This window comes from Canis lupus, chromosome X (genome assembly GCF_003254725.2).
Source record: "Canis lupus dingo isolate Sandy chromosome X, ASM325472v2, whole genome shotgun sequence".
In the NCBI taxonomy this organism is placed as follows: Eukaryota; Metazoa; Chordata; class Mammalia; order Carnivora; family Canidae; genus Canis; species Canis lupus.
In genome coordinates this window covers 65358399-65375775 of record NC_064281.1, presented here as the reverse complement: position 1 = coordinate 65375775, position 17377 = coordinate 65358399, and the positions used below count along the sequence as shown (strand labels likewise).

At 36.2% G+C, this 17377-nt stretch overlaps 1 protein-coding gene across 6 annotated transcripts in view; it reads left to right on the top strand.

The window, feature by feature from the left end:
* The window catches only part of HDX (highly divergent homeobox), a 280874-nt gene that overhangs the window by 119128 nt on the left and 144369 nt on the right, over positions 1 to 17377 (top strand). For 5 of the 6 annotated variants that reach the window (XR_007409409.1, XR_004813079.2, XR_003129594.3 and 2 more), the window contains exon 5: positions 6795 to 6941. Coding sequence is in view for 2 of the 6 variants with exons in the window: in XM_025431849.3 (XP_025287634.1) it covers positions 6795 to 6941 (147 nt within the window). In the remaining 4 variants the exon portion in view is untranslated. Of the gene's footprint in view, positions 1 to 6794; positions 6942 to 9257; positions 9546 to 17377 lie in introns of those variants that run through there. The other variant, XM_025431851.3, reaches the window with a different exon arrangement.

The following is a 17377-nucleotide window of genomic DNA, read 5'->3' as shown; positions in this document are numbered from 1 at the left end:
GAGAAAAACCAAGAACCATATGATCCTCTCATTAGATGCAGAGAAATCATCTGACAAAATACAGCATCCATTCCTGATCAAATCTTTTCAGAGGGTAGGGACAGAGGGAACATTCCTCAACATCTTAAAAGCCATCTACGAAAAGCCCACAGCAAATATAATTCTCAATGGAGAAGCACTGGGAGCCTTTCCCCTAAGATCAGGAACAAGACAGGGATGTCCACTCTTGCCACTGCTATTCAACATAGTACTGGAAGCCCTAGCCTCAGCAATCAGACAACAAAAAGACATTAAAGGCATTCAATAGCCTCAGCAATCAGACAACAAAAAGACATTAAAGGCATTCAAATTGGCAAAGAAGAAGTCAAACTCTCCCTCTTCGCCGATGACGTGATCCTCTAAGTAGAAAACACAAAAGCCTCCACCCCCAAGATTGCTAGAACTCCTCCAGCAATTTCGAATTGTGGCAGGATTGATTTTGTAATCAATGCCCAGAAATCAGGGGCATTGCTATACACTAACAATGAGACTAAAGAAAGAGAAATTAAGGAGTCAATCCCATTGACAATTGCACCCAAAAGCATAAGATACCTACGAATAAACCTAACCAAAGAGGTAAATGATCTATACCCTAAGAACTATAGAACACTTCTGAAAGAAATTGAGGAAGACACAAAGAGATGGAAACATATTCCATGCTCATGGATTGGCAGTATTAATATTGTGAAAGTGTCAATGTTACCCAGGGCAATTTACACGTTTCATGCAATCCCTATTAAAATAACATGGACTTTCTTCAGAGAGTTAGAACAAATTATTTTAAGATTTGTGTGGAATCAGAAAAGACCCCGAATAGCCAGGGGAATTTTAAAAAAGAAAACCATAGCTGGGGGCATCACAATGCCAGATTTCAGGTTGTACTACAAAGATGTGATCATGAAGATACTGTGGTACTGGCACAAAAACGGACACATAGAACAATGGAACAGAATAGAAAATCCAGAAGTGGACCCTCAACTTTATGGTCAACTAATATTCGATAAAGGAGGAAAGACTAATCATTGGAAGAAAGACAGTCTCTTCAACAAATGGTACTGGGAAAATTGGACATCCACATGCAGAAGAATGAAACTGGACCACTCTCTTTCACCATACACAAAGATAAACTCAAAATGGATGAAAGATCTAAATGTGAGACAAGATTCCATCAAAATCCTAGAGGAGAACACAGGCAACACTCTTTTTGAACTCGGCCACAGTAACTTCTTGCAAGATACATCCATGAAGGCATAAGAAACAAAAGCAAAAATGAACTATTGGGACTTCATCAAGATAAGAAGTTTTTGCACAGCAAAGGATATAGTCAACAAAACTAAAAGACAACCTACAGAATGGGAGAAGATATTTGCAAATGACCTATCAGATTAAGGGCTAGTTTCCAAGACCTATAAAGAACTTATGAAACTCAACAGCAAAGAAACAAACAATCCAATCATGAAATGGGCAAAAGACATGAAGAGAAATCTCACAGAGGAAGACATAGACATTGCCACCAAGCACAGAGAAAATGCTCCGCATCACCGGCCATCAGGGAAATAAAAATCAAAACCACAATGAGATACCCCCTCACACCAGTGAGAATGGGGAAAATTAACAAGGCAGGAAACCACAAATGTTGGAGAGGATGCGGAGAAAAGGGAACCCTCTTGACTGTTGGTAGGAATGTGAACTGGTGCAGCCACTCTGGAAAACTGTGTGGAGTTTCCTCAAAGAGTTAAAAATAGACCTGCCCTACGACCTAGCAATTGCACTGTTTGGGATTTACCCCAAAGATACAGATGCAATGAAACGCCGGGACACCTGCACCCTGATGTTTCTAGCAGCAATGTCCACAATAGCCAAACTTTGGAAGGAGCCTCAGTGTCTATGGAAAGATGAATGGATAAAGATGATGTGGTTTATGTATACAATGGAATATTACTCAGTCATTAGAAACGACAAATACCCACCATTTGCTTCAAAGTGGATGGAACTGGAGGGTATTATGCTGCGTGAAGTAAGGCAATCGGAGAAGGACAAACATTATATGTTCTCATTTATTTGGGGAATATAAGTAATAGTGAAAGGGAATAGAAGTGATGGGAGAATTGGGTAGGATATATCAGAAAGGAAGACAGAACATAAAGACTCCTCACTCTGGGAAACGATCTAGGGGTGGTGGAAGGGGAGGAGGGCGGGGCATGGGGGTGAATGTGTGATGGGCACTGAGGGTGGGCACTTGATAGGATGAGCACTTGGTGTTATTCTGTATGTTGGCAAATTGAACGCCAATAAAAAATAAATTTATTATTTGAAAAGAAGGAAATTACTTATAGCAGTTGTCTTTGTTGTTTAGAATAGGAATTTGTAAATAAGGAAGAGAGGATGTAGCTCATTTTATACCTTTCTGAGAGTTTGACTATTTTTTTAATCAAGTACATTATTAATTCATTTTTACAGTGAAAATGAAAGTAAAGAGGTATAAAAAAAAGTAAAGAGGTATGATCTCTGCTATTAATGAGCCCATTGTCAAGTGGAAAGGTAAACAGAATTTCATAAAACAAGTTTGATATCTCAGCAGTGCTGCCTAGTGTCTTGACTGATGATTGAAATAGACCTGAATAGTGCACAGCCTATGGAACACTAAAGGAATAAGGGTTACCTCTGAATACAAATAAATAGTTTAGTTCTACATTTAACTAAGATACACATTTAAAACAGGAAACTGTGCTCCCCAACATCACACTTTTGACATCTAATTCTATTTTTTAAAAGAAAAACAAATAACTAAATTCCTAGAAATGTTATTGAAGCTGGTGAAGAGGCCAGAAGTTTTCTGTTGTATTAAATATAATTCACATAAAATCAACACAATTATCTGGTCACTTGGGCCAAGCCTCAGCTTTCACCTAAATTGTCAAGGAATGTAACTGGAATGTCACTCTTTTCACAAAATCAGCAAGAGCATTGTGTAATATGTCTCTCTAACTTAAGCCAGTGGCTTAGGCAGTAAGTTTCTTTGTAAAGTGAAAGTGGCTTTAGAGCTCAATTGAAAAACAAAACTGATTTTTGACTTCAAGACAGTATCTACCTTATTCTTTGGGTCCACCTTTTTATCCTTCTCTAAGTCAATATTTACAGTTATAATGATAAATTATTTTTGTTACCTTATTTATTTGCTTGGTTAAAATATGCTCTTAATAACCTTTTTAAAATTTATTTATTTATTCATGAGAGACTGAGAAAGAGAGAGAGGCAGAGACATAGGCAGAGGGAGAATCAGGCTCGCCCCAGGAAGCCTGATGTGGGACTCAATCCCTGAACCCCAGGCTCATACCCTGCGCTGAAAGCAGAGCTTAACCAATGAGGCATCCAGCCATCCGCTCTTAAGAACTTTAAAAATAGGGACGCTTGGGTGGCTCAGTGTTTGAGCATATGCCTTCGGCTCAGGGCATGATCCTGGGTTCCTGGGATCAAGTCCTGCATGGGGCTCCCCATGGGGAGCCTGCTTCTCCCTCTGCCTGTGTCTCTGCCTCTCTCTCTGAGTCTCATGAATAAATAAATATAAACCTTTCAAAAAGAACTTTAAATGTAACTACTCTTCCCCCATAAACTTCTACTTAATAAGCAAAAAGAGGGCAGCCCAGGTGGCTCAGTAGTTTAGTGCCACCTTTGGTCCAGGGCCTAATCCTGGAAGACCCGGTGTGGAGTCCCACATCAGGCTCCCTGCATGGAGCCTGCTTCTCCCTCTGCCTGTGTCTCTGCCTCTCTCTCTCTCGTGAATAAATTAATAAAATCTTTAAAAAAATAAGCAAAAAGATTCTATCAACATTGGTAATGTTGAGACCCCAGCACATTTCTAACAAATCAAGTTAGGTTTTATTTAGTTCAATTCAAGGAATGAATCAGCTTTGGGTGTCTTCTAAATGAATTACAAATTAATGGCTGAGTGTGTTTAGTGTTCTAATTATTCCTTCCATTCTGACAGTAATATAGGCTGTCTTTCACTGGAGAATTTGATGCAATGAAAATATATGAGAATACTTATGCTGGCTGTTATGGTGGATTATTTGAATCTACATAGAACCTGACTACCATTTATTTTGCTATCCATTTTGAGAATTTTAACTATAAAACTATTATATAATCAATATAGAATGAAAACCTAATGAGATTTTTATGTAAATAACTTGAGGTTATGTGACTTGTTTTTAAAAAGAAAGCTTGGATGGAATATTTTGATTCATTTATTAGGAGCATGTAATTCAGTACTAGTACTTATAATACATGTTACTTATCAGGGCTTTTTAAGTAGAAGAACAGATTTATCTGATAAGCAATTTGGTTGATTAACATACACACAGAACAACTGTATTATATTTCTTACAAATAGACAAACAGGTTAATTATACAGCCTAAATTCACTCTTTTGGTAGTAAACCATGCATTCATATATTGCTTTCATTCCTAATGTTTAAAATTCTTTTTCGAAAGATTGTAGCTTTAAAACAAATTTGCACTTGTTGCTTAGTATTTTATCAGTTTTAGTTATGATAACTCTTTTATATAAGTCATTTTATATGTTGTATATATTATTTTCCATTATTATTCAAATCCAATTTAGGAAAGGGCTCCATTCTAAATTTCAGTTAGAAAAAGAATATTGAAATCTGTATATGTTGGGGTGCCTGGGTGGCTTAGTCAGTTAAGCATCTGCCTTCCTCTCAGGTCATGATCTCAGGTTCCTGCGATCTAGCCCCACATTGGGCTCCCTGTTCAGTAAGGAGTCTGCTTCCCCCTCTGCCTCTCCCTCCCCCTACTTCTGCTCTCTCCCTCAAATAAATAAATAAAATCTTAAAAAGAAAGAAATTAGTATATGTCTACAAAGGATTTGAAGTGCAGCCTATATGAGACCGGACGATATCTTCTGAGGTGGAGGGCAGCATCAGAACCTCATACCTCATTCCATGATCTGCAGCATTTCTCCTCAACTCATTCTCAAAGATTTTTTTCTCTCACTCTCTTGTTCTCCCATTCTTGTTCTCTCATCACAAAAATATATATACACATACAGGGCTTTGTAGGATATATATTTTTAACTAAAATTTATTTTTAGATTTTTTCGCTATCCTGTGAGATAATTGGAGGCATCATGGGGTGAAGTTACTAGAAAAAATATCAGATTTCTATTTCTAGCTCTGCTATGGACATTCTATGCCCTGTTGAATGAGATCCATAACGCTGCTTTTCTGACTCCTTATCAGTAAAATGGAAGTCATTATTCCATCATACTTCTTAAAAAAGTTTTTATTTATTCATTCATTCATGAGAGACATACAGAGAGAGGCAGAGACATAGGCAGAGGGAGAAGCAGACTCTCTCAGGGATCCCAATGTTGGACTCGATCCCAGGACCCTGGGATCATGACCTGAGCCAAAGGCAGATGCTCAACCACTGAGCTACCCAGGGCCTCTCCATTAGGCTTCTAATTTACTTCCTAGGGATGCCTCCAGGATTCATTGAATTAAAAAAATATATAAAGACCATTGTTGATTGGATTAAAAAATCTAAGAACAAAAGGGATAGGAACAAATAGAATAGAAATTCTATTCTATTATGAAACTTTCTGAAGCCATAAACATGATTTTTATGGCTACCTTTCCTTCTTATATTTCTTTTATTTATACTTTTAATTATAACAGTAGTGCAAGATATATGTATGGCAAATCTAGATTAACTTATCCAAAAATAACACAGTGATGTGATCCTGTTTGTATGTATATATGTATGTATGTATGTATGTATGTATTTATTTATTGTTAATAGACATTTTATTATCAGTGTTCCATTCCATCTACTCAGGGCACTGGATGAGATGGCAGCTCAAGCAGAGGAGCTGGAGACAAACCCCCACCCTCCTATCCTATTATTTTTGAAATGTGTATAGTGTAAATGTGAATATGGGTATCATAGAAAAATTTTTGAAAAATGCACATCATAATTTCAACAAGTGCTATTTCCAGAATTGTGGGTTATTTAAATTCTTTTTTAAAATTTTATCTGTATTTTATAATGACATTATATTATTTAAGTGATTATAACCATTTAAGGGGCAGCCCCTATGGCCCAGTGGTTTAGCACTGCCTTCAGCCCGGGGTGTGATCCTGGAGACCTGGGATAGAGTCCCATGTCAGGCTCCCTGCATGAAGCCTGCTTCCCCCTCAGCCTGTGCCTCTGCCTCTCTCTGTGTCTGTCATGAATAAATATATTTTTTAAAAATAACCATTTAAAATCAGTACTGCTTTATTGCTAACAAATAAAATTTTTTACTCATCTTATTCTAGTATACTTTCATATTATGGAAATAAATATCATAGAAAGGCCCATTTCAGAATATTAAGAAATGTGAATTAGGAGTGCCTGGGTGTCACAGTCAGGCCGCTGACTCTTGGTATCTGCTCAGGTTGTGATCTTAGAATCATGAGATTGAACCCAGCATCAGGCTCCACACTGAACATGGAGCTTGCTTAAGATTCTCTCTACCTCTCCCTCTACCCCTCCTCCCACTCTTTCTCATAAATAAATAAATAAATAAATAAATAAATAAATAAATAAATATTTTGTTTAAAAAGTACTATGAAATTAATTTCACTACTGTTATGTGTTTAAATTAACCTAGCATGTGTCACCCAGACGGTTCTTTCTATGATATTCTTTCCTTTGATTATTCTAATTATTTTAAATCTGTTTTACAGCTACAAGATCGCACTCAGTTCAGTGACCGAGACTTAGCCACCCTTAAGAAGTACTGGGACAATGGAATGACCAGCCTTGGTTCTGTCTGTAGAGAGAAAATTGAAGCAGTTGCAACTGAATTAAATGTTGACTGTGAAATAGTTCGGGTAAGACATTTTCAATAATTTTCATGCTGTGGCTGAAGATTGTCATAAATGAAAGCTTTAAAAATTGCACAAGGTGCTCTAAACAAGAACATCAATAAAGTGAAAAAGGTAATCCACAGAATGGGAGGAAATATGTTCGAATCACGTATCTGATAAATAACTTGTATTCAGGTTACATAAAAATCTCTTACATCTTAATAATGAAAACAAATAATGAAATTTAAAATGGGCAGAGAATTGGAATATACATTTATCCAGAGGACATATACAAATGGTCAATAAATGCAAAAAAATATTCATCATTTGTAATTATGGAAATGAAAACCAGAATGAGATACCACTTAACAGGCAATATGATGTCTATGATAAAAAAGATAGATGGTAACAAGTACTGACCAGGATGTGGATAAATTGGAACTATTATACACTTCTGGTGAAAATGTAAAATATTTTAACTACATTAGAAAACAGTCCTCAAAATTTTAAACATAGAATTATCATATGATCCAGCAATTCCAGTCCAAGTCACATACCCAAAAGAAATGAAATGTATATATACTAAAAAACTTACATATGCATATTTGTTTTGTTTCTTAAACTCAATATATGAGTGAAATCATATAATATTTTTCATTGTCTGGCTTATTTCACTTAATGTAATACTCCACATTTCCATTGATGTCATTGTAAATGTTAAGATTTCATTCTTTGCTATGGCTGACTAATATTCCATTCATCATTCAATGCACACTTGGGCTATTTCCATAATTTGGCTATCGTAGATAATGCTGATATTAACATTGGCCTACATCTATTGCTTTGAACAAGTATTTTTGTATTCTTTAGATAAACACATAGTAATGAAACTGCTGGTTCATAGGGTAATTGTATTTTTAGCTTTTTGAGATGCTTCATAGTGTTTTCCATAGTGGCTGTACTAGTTTGCATTCCACAAACAATACAAGAGGACTCCCCGTTCTCCACATGCTTGCCAACACCTGTAGTTTCCTGTGTTGTTAATTTTAGCCATTTTGACAGGAGTGAGGTGATAGCTCATTGTAGTTTTTGCTATTTCCCTGATGATCAGTGATGGTGAGCATCTTTTCATGTGTCTGTGGGCCATCCTCGTGTCTTCTTTGGAAAATGTCTATTTTGTCTTCTGCTCATTTTTTAACTGGATTATTCATTTTGGGGTGTTGAGTTTTATAACTTCTTTGTAGATTTTGGATACTAACCCTTTATCAGATATGTCCTTTGCCAGTATCTTCTCCTATTCTCTAAGTTGCCTTTTGCTTGTTGATTGTTTCTTTTACTGTGCAGAAGTTTGTTATTTTGATGAAACAAATGAGCATAGGGGAAAGAGAGATAGAGGGAGAGAGGGGAATAAAAGAGAGAGAGAGAGAGAGAGAGAGAGAAACCAAGAAACAGACTCAACTACAGAGAACAAACTGATAATTTCAAGGGGGGATTTAGTTTGGGAAATGGGTTAAATAGGTGCTGGGGATTAAGGAGTGTACTTGTGATAAGCACCAGATGTTGCATGTAAGTGTTGAATCACTAAACTGTACACCTGAAACTAATATTACACTGTATGTTAACCTACTGGAATTTAAATGAAAAATTAAACATGTTATACATGAATGTTCATAACAGCATTGTTCAAAAGTGGGGGAAAAACAAATATTCATCAAGTGAATGCATATAAAATGTGATATATACATATAATGCAATAGTATATGACCATGTAAAGGAATGAAATATTGAAACATACTACAGAATAGATGATTCTTGAAAACATTATGCTAAGTGAAGAAACCAGTCACCAAACACCACATATTTTATAATTCCATTTATATGAAATGTCCATAATAGTCACATCTACAGAGATGGAAAGTAGATTAGTAATTGCCAAGGGCTTGAGATAAGGAGGAATGGAGAATGACTACTGAGGATAGGGTTTCTTTTTGGCATGCTAAATGTATTTTGGAATTGGACTAATTGTTGCACAAATCTATGAATATATTTTTGGAAAAACCTTTTCATCATATACATGAAATAAGTGAATTGTATGATATACTAAACATATCTCAGTAACACTACTTAAAACATTGTATGATGCAATGTGAAATATATCTCACATTTTATGTAATGAATATTAGATTGAAAAATTATATTGATCAGTCAGGGAAACAGTAGTTTACATTCAATTTGAAAGATGTGGATATAAGATTTAAGTAGTAGCAGTAGTATGATGGTAAATATTTTTAAGGAAAAATACCCTGATTTACAGTATTTGTTGATTTCTGTGGCATAAAGATTCCCACCATGGCTGACTTCATGGATCATTCAGTGTGTAAATCGGAAAAGATTCTTACAGCTGGCCCTTTCAAGGAAATACGAGTAGGCTTCAGCTCACACTGGAGAGTCATCCCAGAAGATCAAAAAGGAAATGCTATTAATGAAAAAAATGGCAAAACACAAATTATTCTAAAGGAAGAAATCAAGTATTATCCCATAAATACATGAAGAAAAAGAGAATATAGAGATAAATCATGGAGCACAGGGTTCTAAAAAGAAATACTATTTTCAAAATAAACAGTGCCTTGTTCAGAGCCTTGCCTTTTATTTTGTTAGGATCCATAAGGAAAATCAAATTAAATCCTACGTTTGCTGAATATGCTATGGTATATATATTAACAAAGAAGTAGAAATGCATTAGACACTTTTTCTCTTTTTAAGGAGATTGGAGTCTAGAAGAGGGATAATACAAGAATACAAATGACTAGAGAGGAACTGGAGTAGGATAATGGTATGAGAAGCCTAAATGCCAAAATAAGGAACATCAGAGCATATTTTTATTGTTATTATCTTTTTTACTTTTTTAAAAATCAAAGTTATACATGCACATAGCTTAAGGAGTTAAGTTCCATAAAACTTGCTATAAAACCAATATTCCTTACTGCTCCCTTATTACTATTTCCTAATGGCTAGAATCAACCACTTTTCACTCTTCTAGATAATTCATTTAGCATTTATTTCCATCTATGAATAAGGTGCTGTATTAATTAGAATTAGGTTTGACTGTAACAGGAAGATTCAAAGTAACAGTGACTTAGCAAGATTTCTTAATTTCATGGACAAGTCCAGGGGTATACAATTTAAAGCTGGTATGGCAATTCTGCCCCATGAATTATCATTTTGTGCAGAACCCTCTAGCCCTATGGAAAATCTTAACACACAGGAAAAGGAAGAAGTGTTACCATTTTCTTTTTTGCTTGTGACTAGTTAAACTTTTTACTAAAACATAGGGAAATTCTTGCTATCATTATGTTTCTAGTGATTTTCCAAATGCCAGCATCACCACAGTAGAGAGAAAATTTGGAAATATGATGTCTTGTAAGACCTCTTCCATAATGTTTGATAGGTTAACTCCAAAGAAGATGTTTGCCACATGAATATACTCTTAAGATTTCAAGAGAAACTCGATGTAGATGTTTTCAAGTCTAATAGACCTTCTGGTTTATTGATCACCAAAATGAAATTTGCCTCAGTATGTCTAGTTAATCATTATTTGTGATATAATTTGGAAATTTTAGATTAATGTTCCCTTGTTATATTTTATACTTCTAGAATATATTTCTTTTTAACTTAAAATGTCATTCCCAGATTAGTGCCTATTACGTATTGAAATATTCATTCACCAAAGGTAAACTGAACACCTGTTATGGACCACAACTCTTCCAGGTGCCATGAAAAAATTCAGCTCTCCTAAGGAACTTGCAATTTAACATAGTCAATTTTTTTAGTAGCTGTGCTTCAGTTAGCAGTAAATTGAAGCAATTTAACAAAGGGTTATTTTGAGAAAATACATGTAAATAATAAGTGCAAAGCACCATAATTCCTCGGTAAAAGTTAATTCCTTCCCCTATCTCTCTACAATTCAGTTTAATGCCTATCCTTTCCATATGTTTTGGTTATAGTTGACATATGTCTGAATGTACTCTTGTGTGGTGAAATATTTGTGTAAGAAACATGTGTCTGGTGTTTGAAATACATTTTGAAAAACAAATTTCCTGAAAAATGTATGTTTTTACATTTTAGATTATGTTTATTTTCTAAGGAATATGGCTAGATTAAAAATGTCTTTAAATAGAAGAGTGATTTTCACTTATACTGTTTTAACCTTGCCTTTTGCATTAAATATAAGCCTCTACCCCCAATGTTTGTACCAAAAAATAATAGTAAAGTTTCTATTATCTAATATAGATATTGACTCAAGGTTGGTAAGTACCTTGAGGTTGAATTCTATACTATTATTTTATATAAGAATAATTAGCAAAAAAGGAAGTTTCAAGATTGTGTTGTGGGAAGTTTCTGAAAACATCTCCTCCAATAGACACACCAAATCTATGTCTACATATGGATCATTTCCCACTGAAAAAGATATGAAAACCGAATGGACTGCTATCCACAACAAAGGATAAATAGACCACACTGAGATGTAGAGACATGGTCTCACAAAACCCTACCCCTGGGCCAGCAACAATAGGGGTTGAATTTGGGAGGTATCTCACCATACAGACAATTATGGAGGAGGAAGGGTAGGTGCCCCACACTGGTCACTCAAGCACCTGGGATCTGCACCAGACAGAGGACCAGGATGTCTGGCTTCGAAAAACAATGAAGCTGAAATCTAGAGGTCTCAAAGTGCTATAGGAAACTGAGGTTCCCCTCTTGGAGGGCACGTGGGCAGTCTTGTTCACCCTAAGACCCAGCAGTAAAACAGCAATTTAAAAAGTGCCTAGAGTTGATGATATTCCCTTAAAAACCAGGAAAGCCATCTATTCACTCATAGAAGGAACTCTGCATTACCTCCCTTGCCTTCCTCTCCTGCCCCTGGAGAAATGCGGTCTTTGGAATGGCAAGAGCAGCTCCTGATTTTCCCTGGTAGGAAGCACTGTCTAAGGGAAATAGCTAGATTCATTCATTCGTGCATGATTTGCTCAGCGGACATGCAGTTGGGCTACTATCTGCCCAGGATTCTATAAGGTGCTGCATACCTTCCAGTAGTTATGTTGGCTTTCATCTCTGATACCAAAATGTGGAATTGGAAACCTGTGGCTGAGGGGCCATGTGATATCAAGGAGGGTCCCTCCTGGCTTTGTGCTTCAATTTATTCTTCATAAAATTCAGCCTGGTTTTATCCTTTCTCTGCCTGGTGGGGATAGTGTGAAGGCAGGCAGGGTGACATCTTATTTGGGGTTGGTTCTAATAATGCAAGGCTGTCTTACCAATAGGTAGACCTGGCTGACCTCCTATACATGAATGAACTCAAAGAATTACCACTGATTTTGTTTTAAAATGGGGAAACTGGTATTTTTGAAGCTGCTATATTTTTCTATTTCTCTGTTAATTTCTTTGTAATAATTGGGTTGGAGTCTTATTATTTGGTGGGGGGAGGGAGCTTTAATTAAGGTAGGAAATTATATAAGGCAGAAGTTACAAGGCACAGTCTCTGCTGTGTTTAAAATCCTTTTGTATTTGTTGCCAATATTTGAAACTTGAGAGATTGCATGTTAAAAAAGCTGGTTTTCTGGGTGGAGGATGGGGCATGCTGGTTAAGTCTGGTTTGCTGTAATCCCCCTGCCCTGGAACCCTCCTCCCACCCACCTAGTCCACCCCACCACTGTACTTCACTCATCTATGCCACCTGCCTGGTCCTGGTGGACATTTGAGTTTACAAACCTGTGGCATAAAGGGTGGTATACATATTTTTCATTACTTTCAGTTTCCCTGGTGACTAGTTGAAGAGAGAAGGTCTTTACTGAGATTTGTGTTCTGCTTCCCAACTGGGAAACATGGGACTGAGATACTTTGGGACCCAGGTTGGCTTTTTCGACACATGGCAAAGATAAGCATGATCTTTTTAGGAATAATCTGGTTGCTATTTTTTTAGCAGACAGAAGAGTTAGGTGCTGGAAGGGATGACCTTGGTGGTAGGTCTCTTCTCCAAGGACTCTCAGAAGGCGTGAAGATTGGGGTGGGCCAGGTGAGGGCCTCCAGGCAAGTCACAGGTGGGGCTGGTGCATATTAATCCTTCTAACATGGCAGTAGTTGTGCTGCTTCTGACTTGGATCAATAATTCTTTGTGCCTAATAAAACTGAATAGTACCTCAAAAAAAAGTGCCTAGACTACATATGAAGGCAATTCATTTGCTGACCTAGGGGCATCAGATGGAAGGGTGAGAGACAGTTGAGATACTCCCTGGAGATAGAGAGGCTGGTGGACAACATTTTTGCTCTCTCCACATAGCCTGCTAGTACTGGTAAGTAAGCTCAAACATGGCATCTTCCTGCCACTGTGCTGGGACAGGTAAGGGTGAGCAGTCATGTCACTTGCTAGAGAAAATGAGTAGTAGCAGTGCTCCTTCACTTTCTGGCTGGAATGGGTGAACAAAAATGCTTACGGAGTTCTCCCACTCTTTACCTAAATATTGCAAGTGCAAGCAGTTGTAACACTCCCTTGCACTCTGACTTGGCTGGCACATGCCTTGTCATGACATTCTCCTGCTCACAGCCTAAAGCCAACACATGCATAGGCAAGGCACTCTCCTGCTGCATTGTTGAAGCCCACTGGTGCACACTGTCAAGATAACTTCCCACTGCCTTTCTGAAACTGGTGAGCTTGCCCCATTCCTGACACACTCCAGCTGCCTTGCTAAAGCCACTGGGTATGTATGATAGACATAGGGGATACCCTTTGATTGCCTGGCCTTGATGGTCCTGAGGGCTAATCTTACAGAGCTTCACGGGAACTGAAACAATCAGAGAAACAATTCTTGACAGGCCACCACACCTAATACACTGTACAAATAGCAGAAAAAACCACAACCTCTCTATTAGCCTGGAGCTACAGCCAGAGACACAGGCTTCAGGTTATCCACACATTTAGAGACTAAGGAGACACTCCTAGGGAACATAAGCAGGAAGACACCAGCTTTGTGCACCCACCTGGCCTCATTTCATCTCAATAACTCTTTCTCCAAGATGAGCTTATCACTTGTGTAAAGCCCCAGTATTGACAAATGTCACCCAGGGGACATCTATCTTAGTTCAGAGGCCAGGAGAGAATAGAATTATATCCCCATAGAGTTACATATATTTGTGTAGTTCAAGAGCTGCTGCCTGAAGGTCTGGCTTCTAGTCAGCCTGAAAGTAGATGCTAAATGAGATTCTTCCACTTGGATTACTGAAAGGTCTTATGTTCAATAATGGGGGCATATTAAGAATAAGTTAGGCAGTTTAGATAATCCCAAGGTTCAAGAGGCAACCAAGAGTTAGGACAAGATTAAACAAGAGGATTTAACATAGCTATTCCTTCACTCTTGGCCTAATACCTTAAAAAAAATGCAGAGAGTAAAGCAAAATGAAAAAAAAAATCAAAACAAAACAGAAAAATGTTCCAAATGAAAGAACAAGGAAAAAAACATTAAAAATGATTATAGTAATACAGAGATAAGTAATCTCCTGATAAAGAATTCAAATTAATGAACATAAAGATGCTCACCAAACTCAAAAGAATGGGTGGATATAGTGAGAGCATCAATAATAGGATATAAAGCTTAAGGAAGTACAAAATTCAAGTCACAGGGCTGAAGAATACAATAACTAAACTGAAAAATACAATACAGGGATTCAACAGCAGACTGGATGAAGCAGAACAAATCCGTAAGCTGGAAGAAAAAGCAATGGAACTCACCCAGAGTAGCAAACAGAAACAATTTTTTAAAATAAAGATAACTTATGAGAACTCTATGACAACATCAAGTGAAATAACATTTACATTATAGGGGCCCCAAAAAGGGAAGAGATAGAAAGGGGAGAAAACTTATTTGAAGAAATAATGATTGAAAATTTCCCTAGCAGACATCCAAGTCAAGAAAGCCCAGAGAGTTCCAAACAAGATGAACCCAAAAGAAGAAACACCAATACACACTATAATTAAAATTTCAAAAGTTAAAGAGCAAATATTAAAAGCAGCAAGAGAAAAATAGTTACATATTAGGATACCCTAAAGCTATCAGCAGATTTCTCAGAAGAAACTGAAAGCCAGAAAAGAGTGGCATGAGATATTTAAAGTGCTGAAAGGGAAAAAAAAAACTTTCCAATCAAGAATACTCTACCAAATTCAGATTTGAAGGAGATATAAAGTTTCCAGATAAGCAAAAGCTAATCACTACTTAAAACTGAGTTTGTCACTGCTAAAAACTGTCCTTAAAAATATTAAAGGAGTTTCTTTAAGCTGAAAAGTAATAGCACTAATTAGTTACAAGAAAACATACAAAAGTAAAATCTAAATGGCAAATGTAAAAATGCAGTACAGGTAATGGATTAATCACTTATAAAGCTATTTGAAAGGTAAAAGACAAAAGTAGGAAAATTAATTAAACTACAATAATTAGTTAAGGGATACATAAAATGAAAAGGTGGGAATAGTGACATCAAAGCATAAAATAAGGAGGAGTAAAAATGTAGTTTTGAAATGTGTTCAAATTTCAGTCACTATCATCTTAGACTGTTACATAGGTAGGATAAAATGGGAATCTCACGGTAACTGTAAAGTAAAAACACAAAAGAAAATGAGAAAAATATCTAAAAACACCAAGGAAAGTCATAAAATCACAGAGAGAAAATACTAGAAAGAAGAGAATAGAACTATGAAAATATCCAAAAGACTATTAAAATGGAAATAAGCACATAGCTATTAATAATTACTTTAAATGTAAATGGGCTAAATTTGTGAATCAAAGACTGTAGCATGGCTGAATGGATAAAAAAACAATTCACATACATACCTACATTGTCTACAACAGACTCACTTCAGAAGAACACACAGAGAGTGAAAGGATAAACAATGATATTCCATGCAAATGGAAATAAAATGAAAGATGGTGTAGCTATGACCATATCAGATGAAATAGACTTTAAAATAGATTCTAGGGATGCCTGGGTGGCTCAGTGGTTGAGTGTCTGCCTTCGGCTCAGGGTGTGATCCCAGTCTTGGGATCATGTCCCACATCTGGCTCACTGCAAGAAGCCTGCTTCTCCCTCTGCCTCTCTCTCTCTCTCTCTCTCTCTGTCTCAAATAAACAAACAAACAAAATCTTTTAAAAACAGATTCTAATAAAAAGAGAAGTACTACATAATGATAGTCAAGCCATCAAAAGATATAACATTTATAAATATATATGCACCCAACATAGGAGTACCAGGCTATATATCAACAGACATAAAGGGAGAAATTAATTGTTCTTTTCTAGCTCCTTAAAGTGTTATGTTAGGTGGTTTGTTTGAGATTTTCCTTGTTTCCTGAGGTAGGCTTGTATTGCTACACTTTTTCCACTTAGGACAGAGTTTTCTGCTTCCCAAAGAGTTTGAATCATTCTGTTTTTATTTGCATTTGTCTTCGTGTGTTTTTTTAAAAAAATTATTTCTTGGTCAATCCATTCATTGTTTAGTAGCATGTTATTTAGCCTCCCTTTGTGTGCCTTCCATATTTTTCTTGTGATTGATTTCCAATTTCAATTATTTTGATTCAAAAAGATATATGATATTGTCTCAATCTTTTTTCATTTGTTGAGACTTGTTTTGTGGCCTAATATATAGTCAATCCTGGAGAATGTGCGATGTGTACTTGAAGAGAATGTGTATTGCACTGTTTTGAGATGGAATGTTCTGAATTGATCTGTTAGATCCATCTGGTCCAATGTGTCATGAAAAGCCACTGTTTCTTTCTTGATTTTATGTTTGCATAATCTATACATTGATGGTTAAAGTCCCCTACTATTATTCTATTACTATCAACTTTTCTTCTATTTCTGTTTCTATTCTAGCAGCTTTATTTATTTAGGTGCTCCTATATTGAGTGAATAAGTATTTACAATTCTTGCATCCTTTTGTTGGACTGTTCCTTTTATAATTATGTGGTGTCCTTCTGTGTCTCTTGTTACAAACTTGGTTTTAAGGTCTGTTTTTGTCTGATATAAGTATTGCTACACCATCTTTGTTTTTGCGTCCATTTGCACGGTAAATGTTTCTCCATCCCTTCACCTTTTTTCAGCATGAGTCTTTAGTTCTAAAATGATTTCCCTTTGGCAGTATATAGATGAGTTTTTCTTTTTTATCCACTCTATCACCCTATATTTTATGATTGGACCATTTAGTCCATTTATATGGATGCAAAGATTCTAAGTGAAATACTAGCAAACCAAATCCAACAATACATTAAAATAATCATTAACCATGATAACATATGATTTACTCCTGGGTTGCAGGGGTGATTCCATATTCACAAATCAATCAACGTGATACATATTATTAAAAGAAGGGATAAGAACCATATGATCCTCTTAATAGATGTAGACAAAATATTTCAC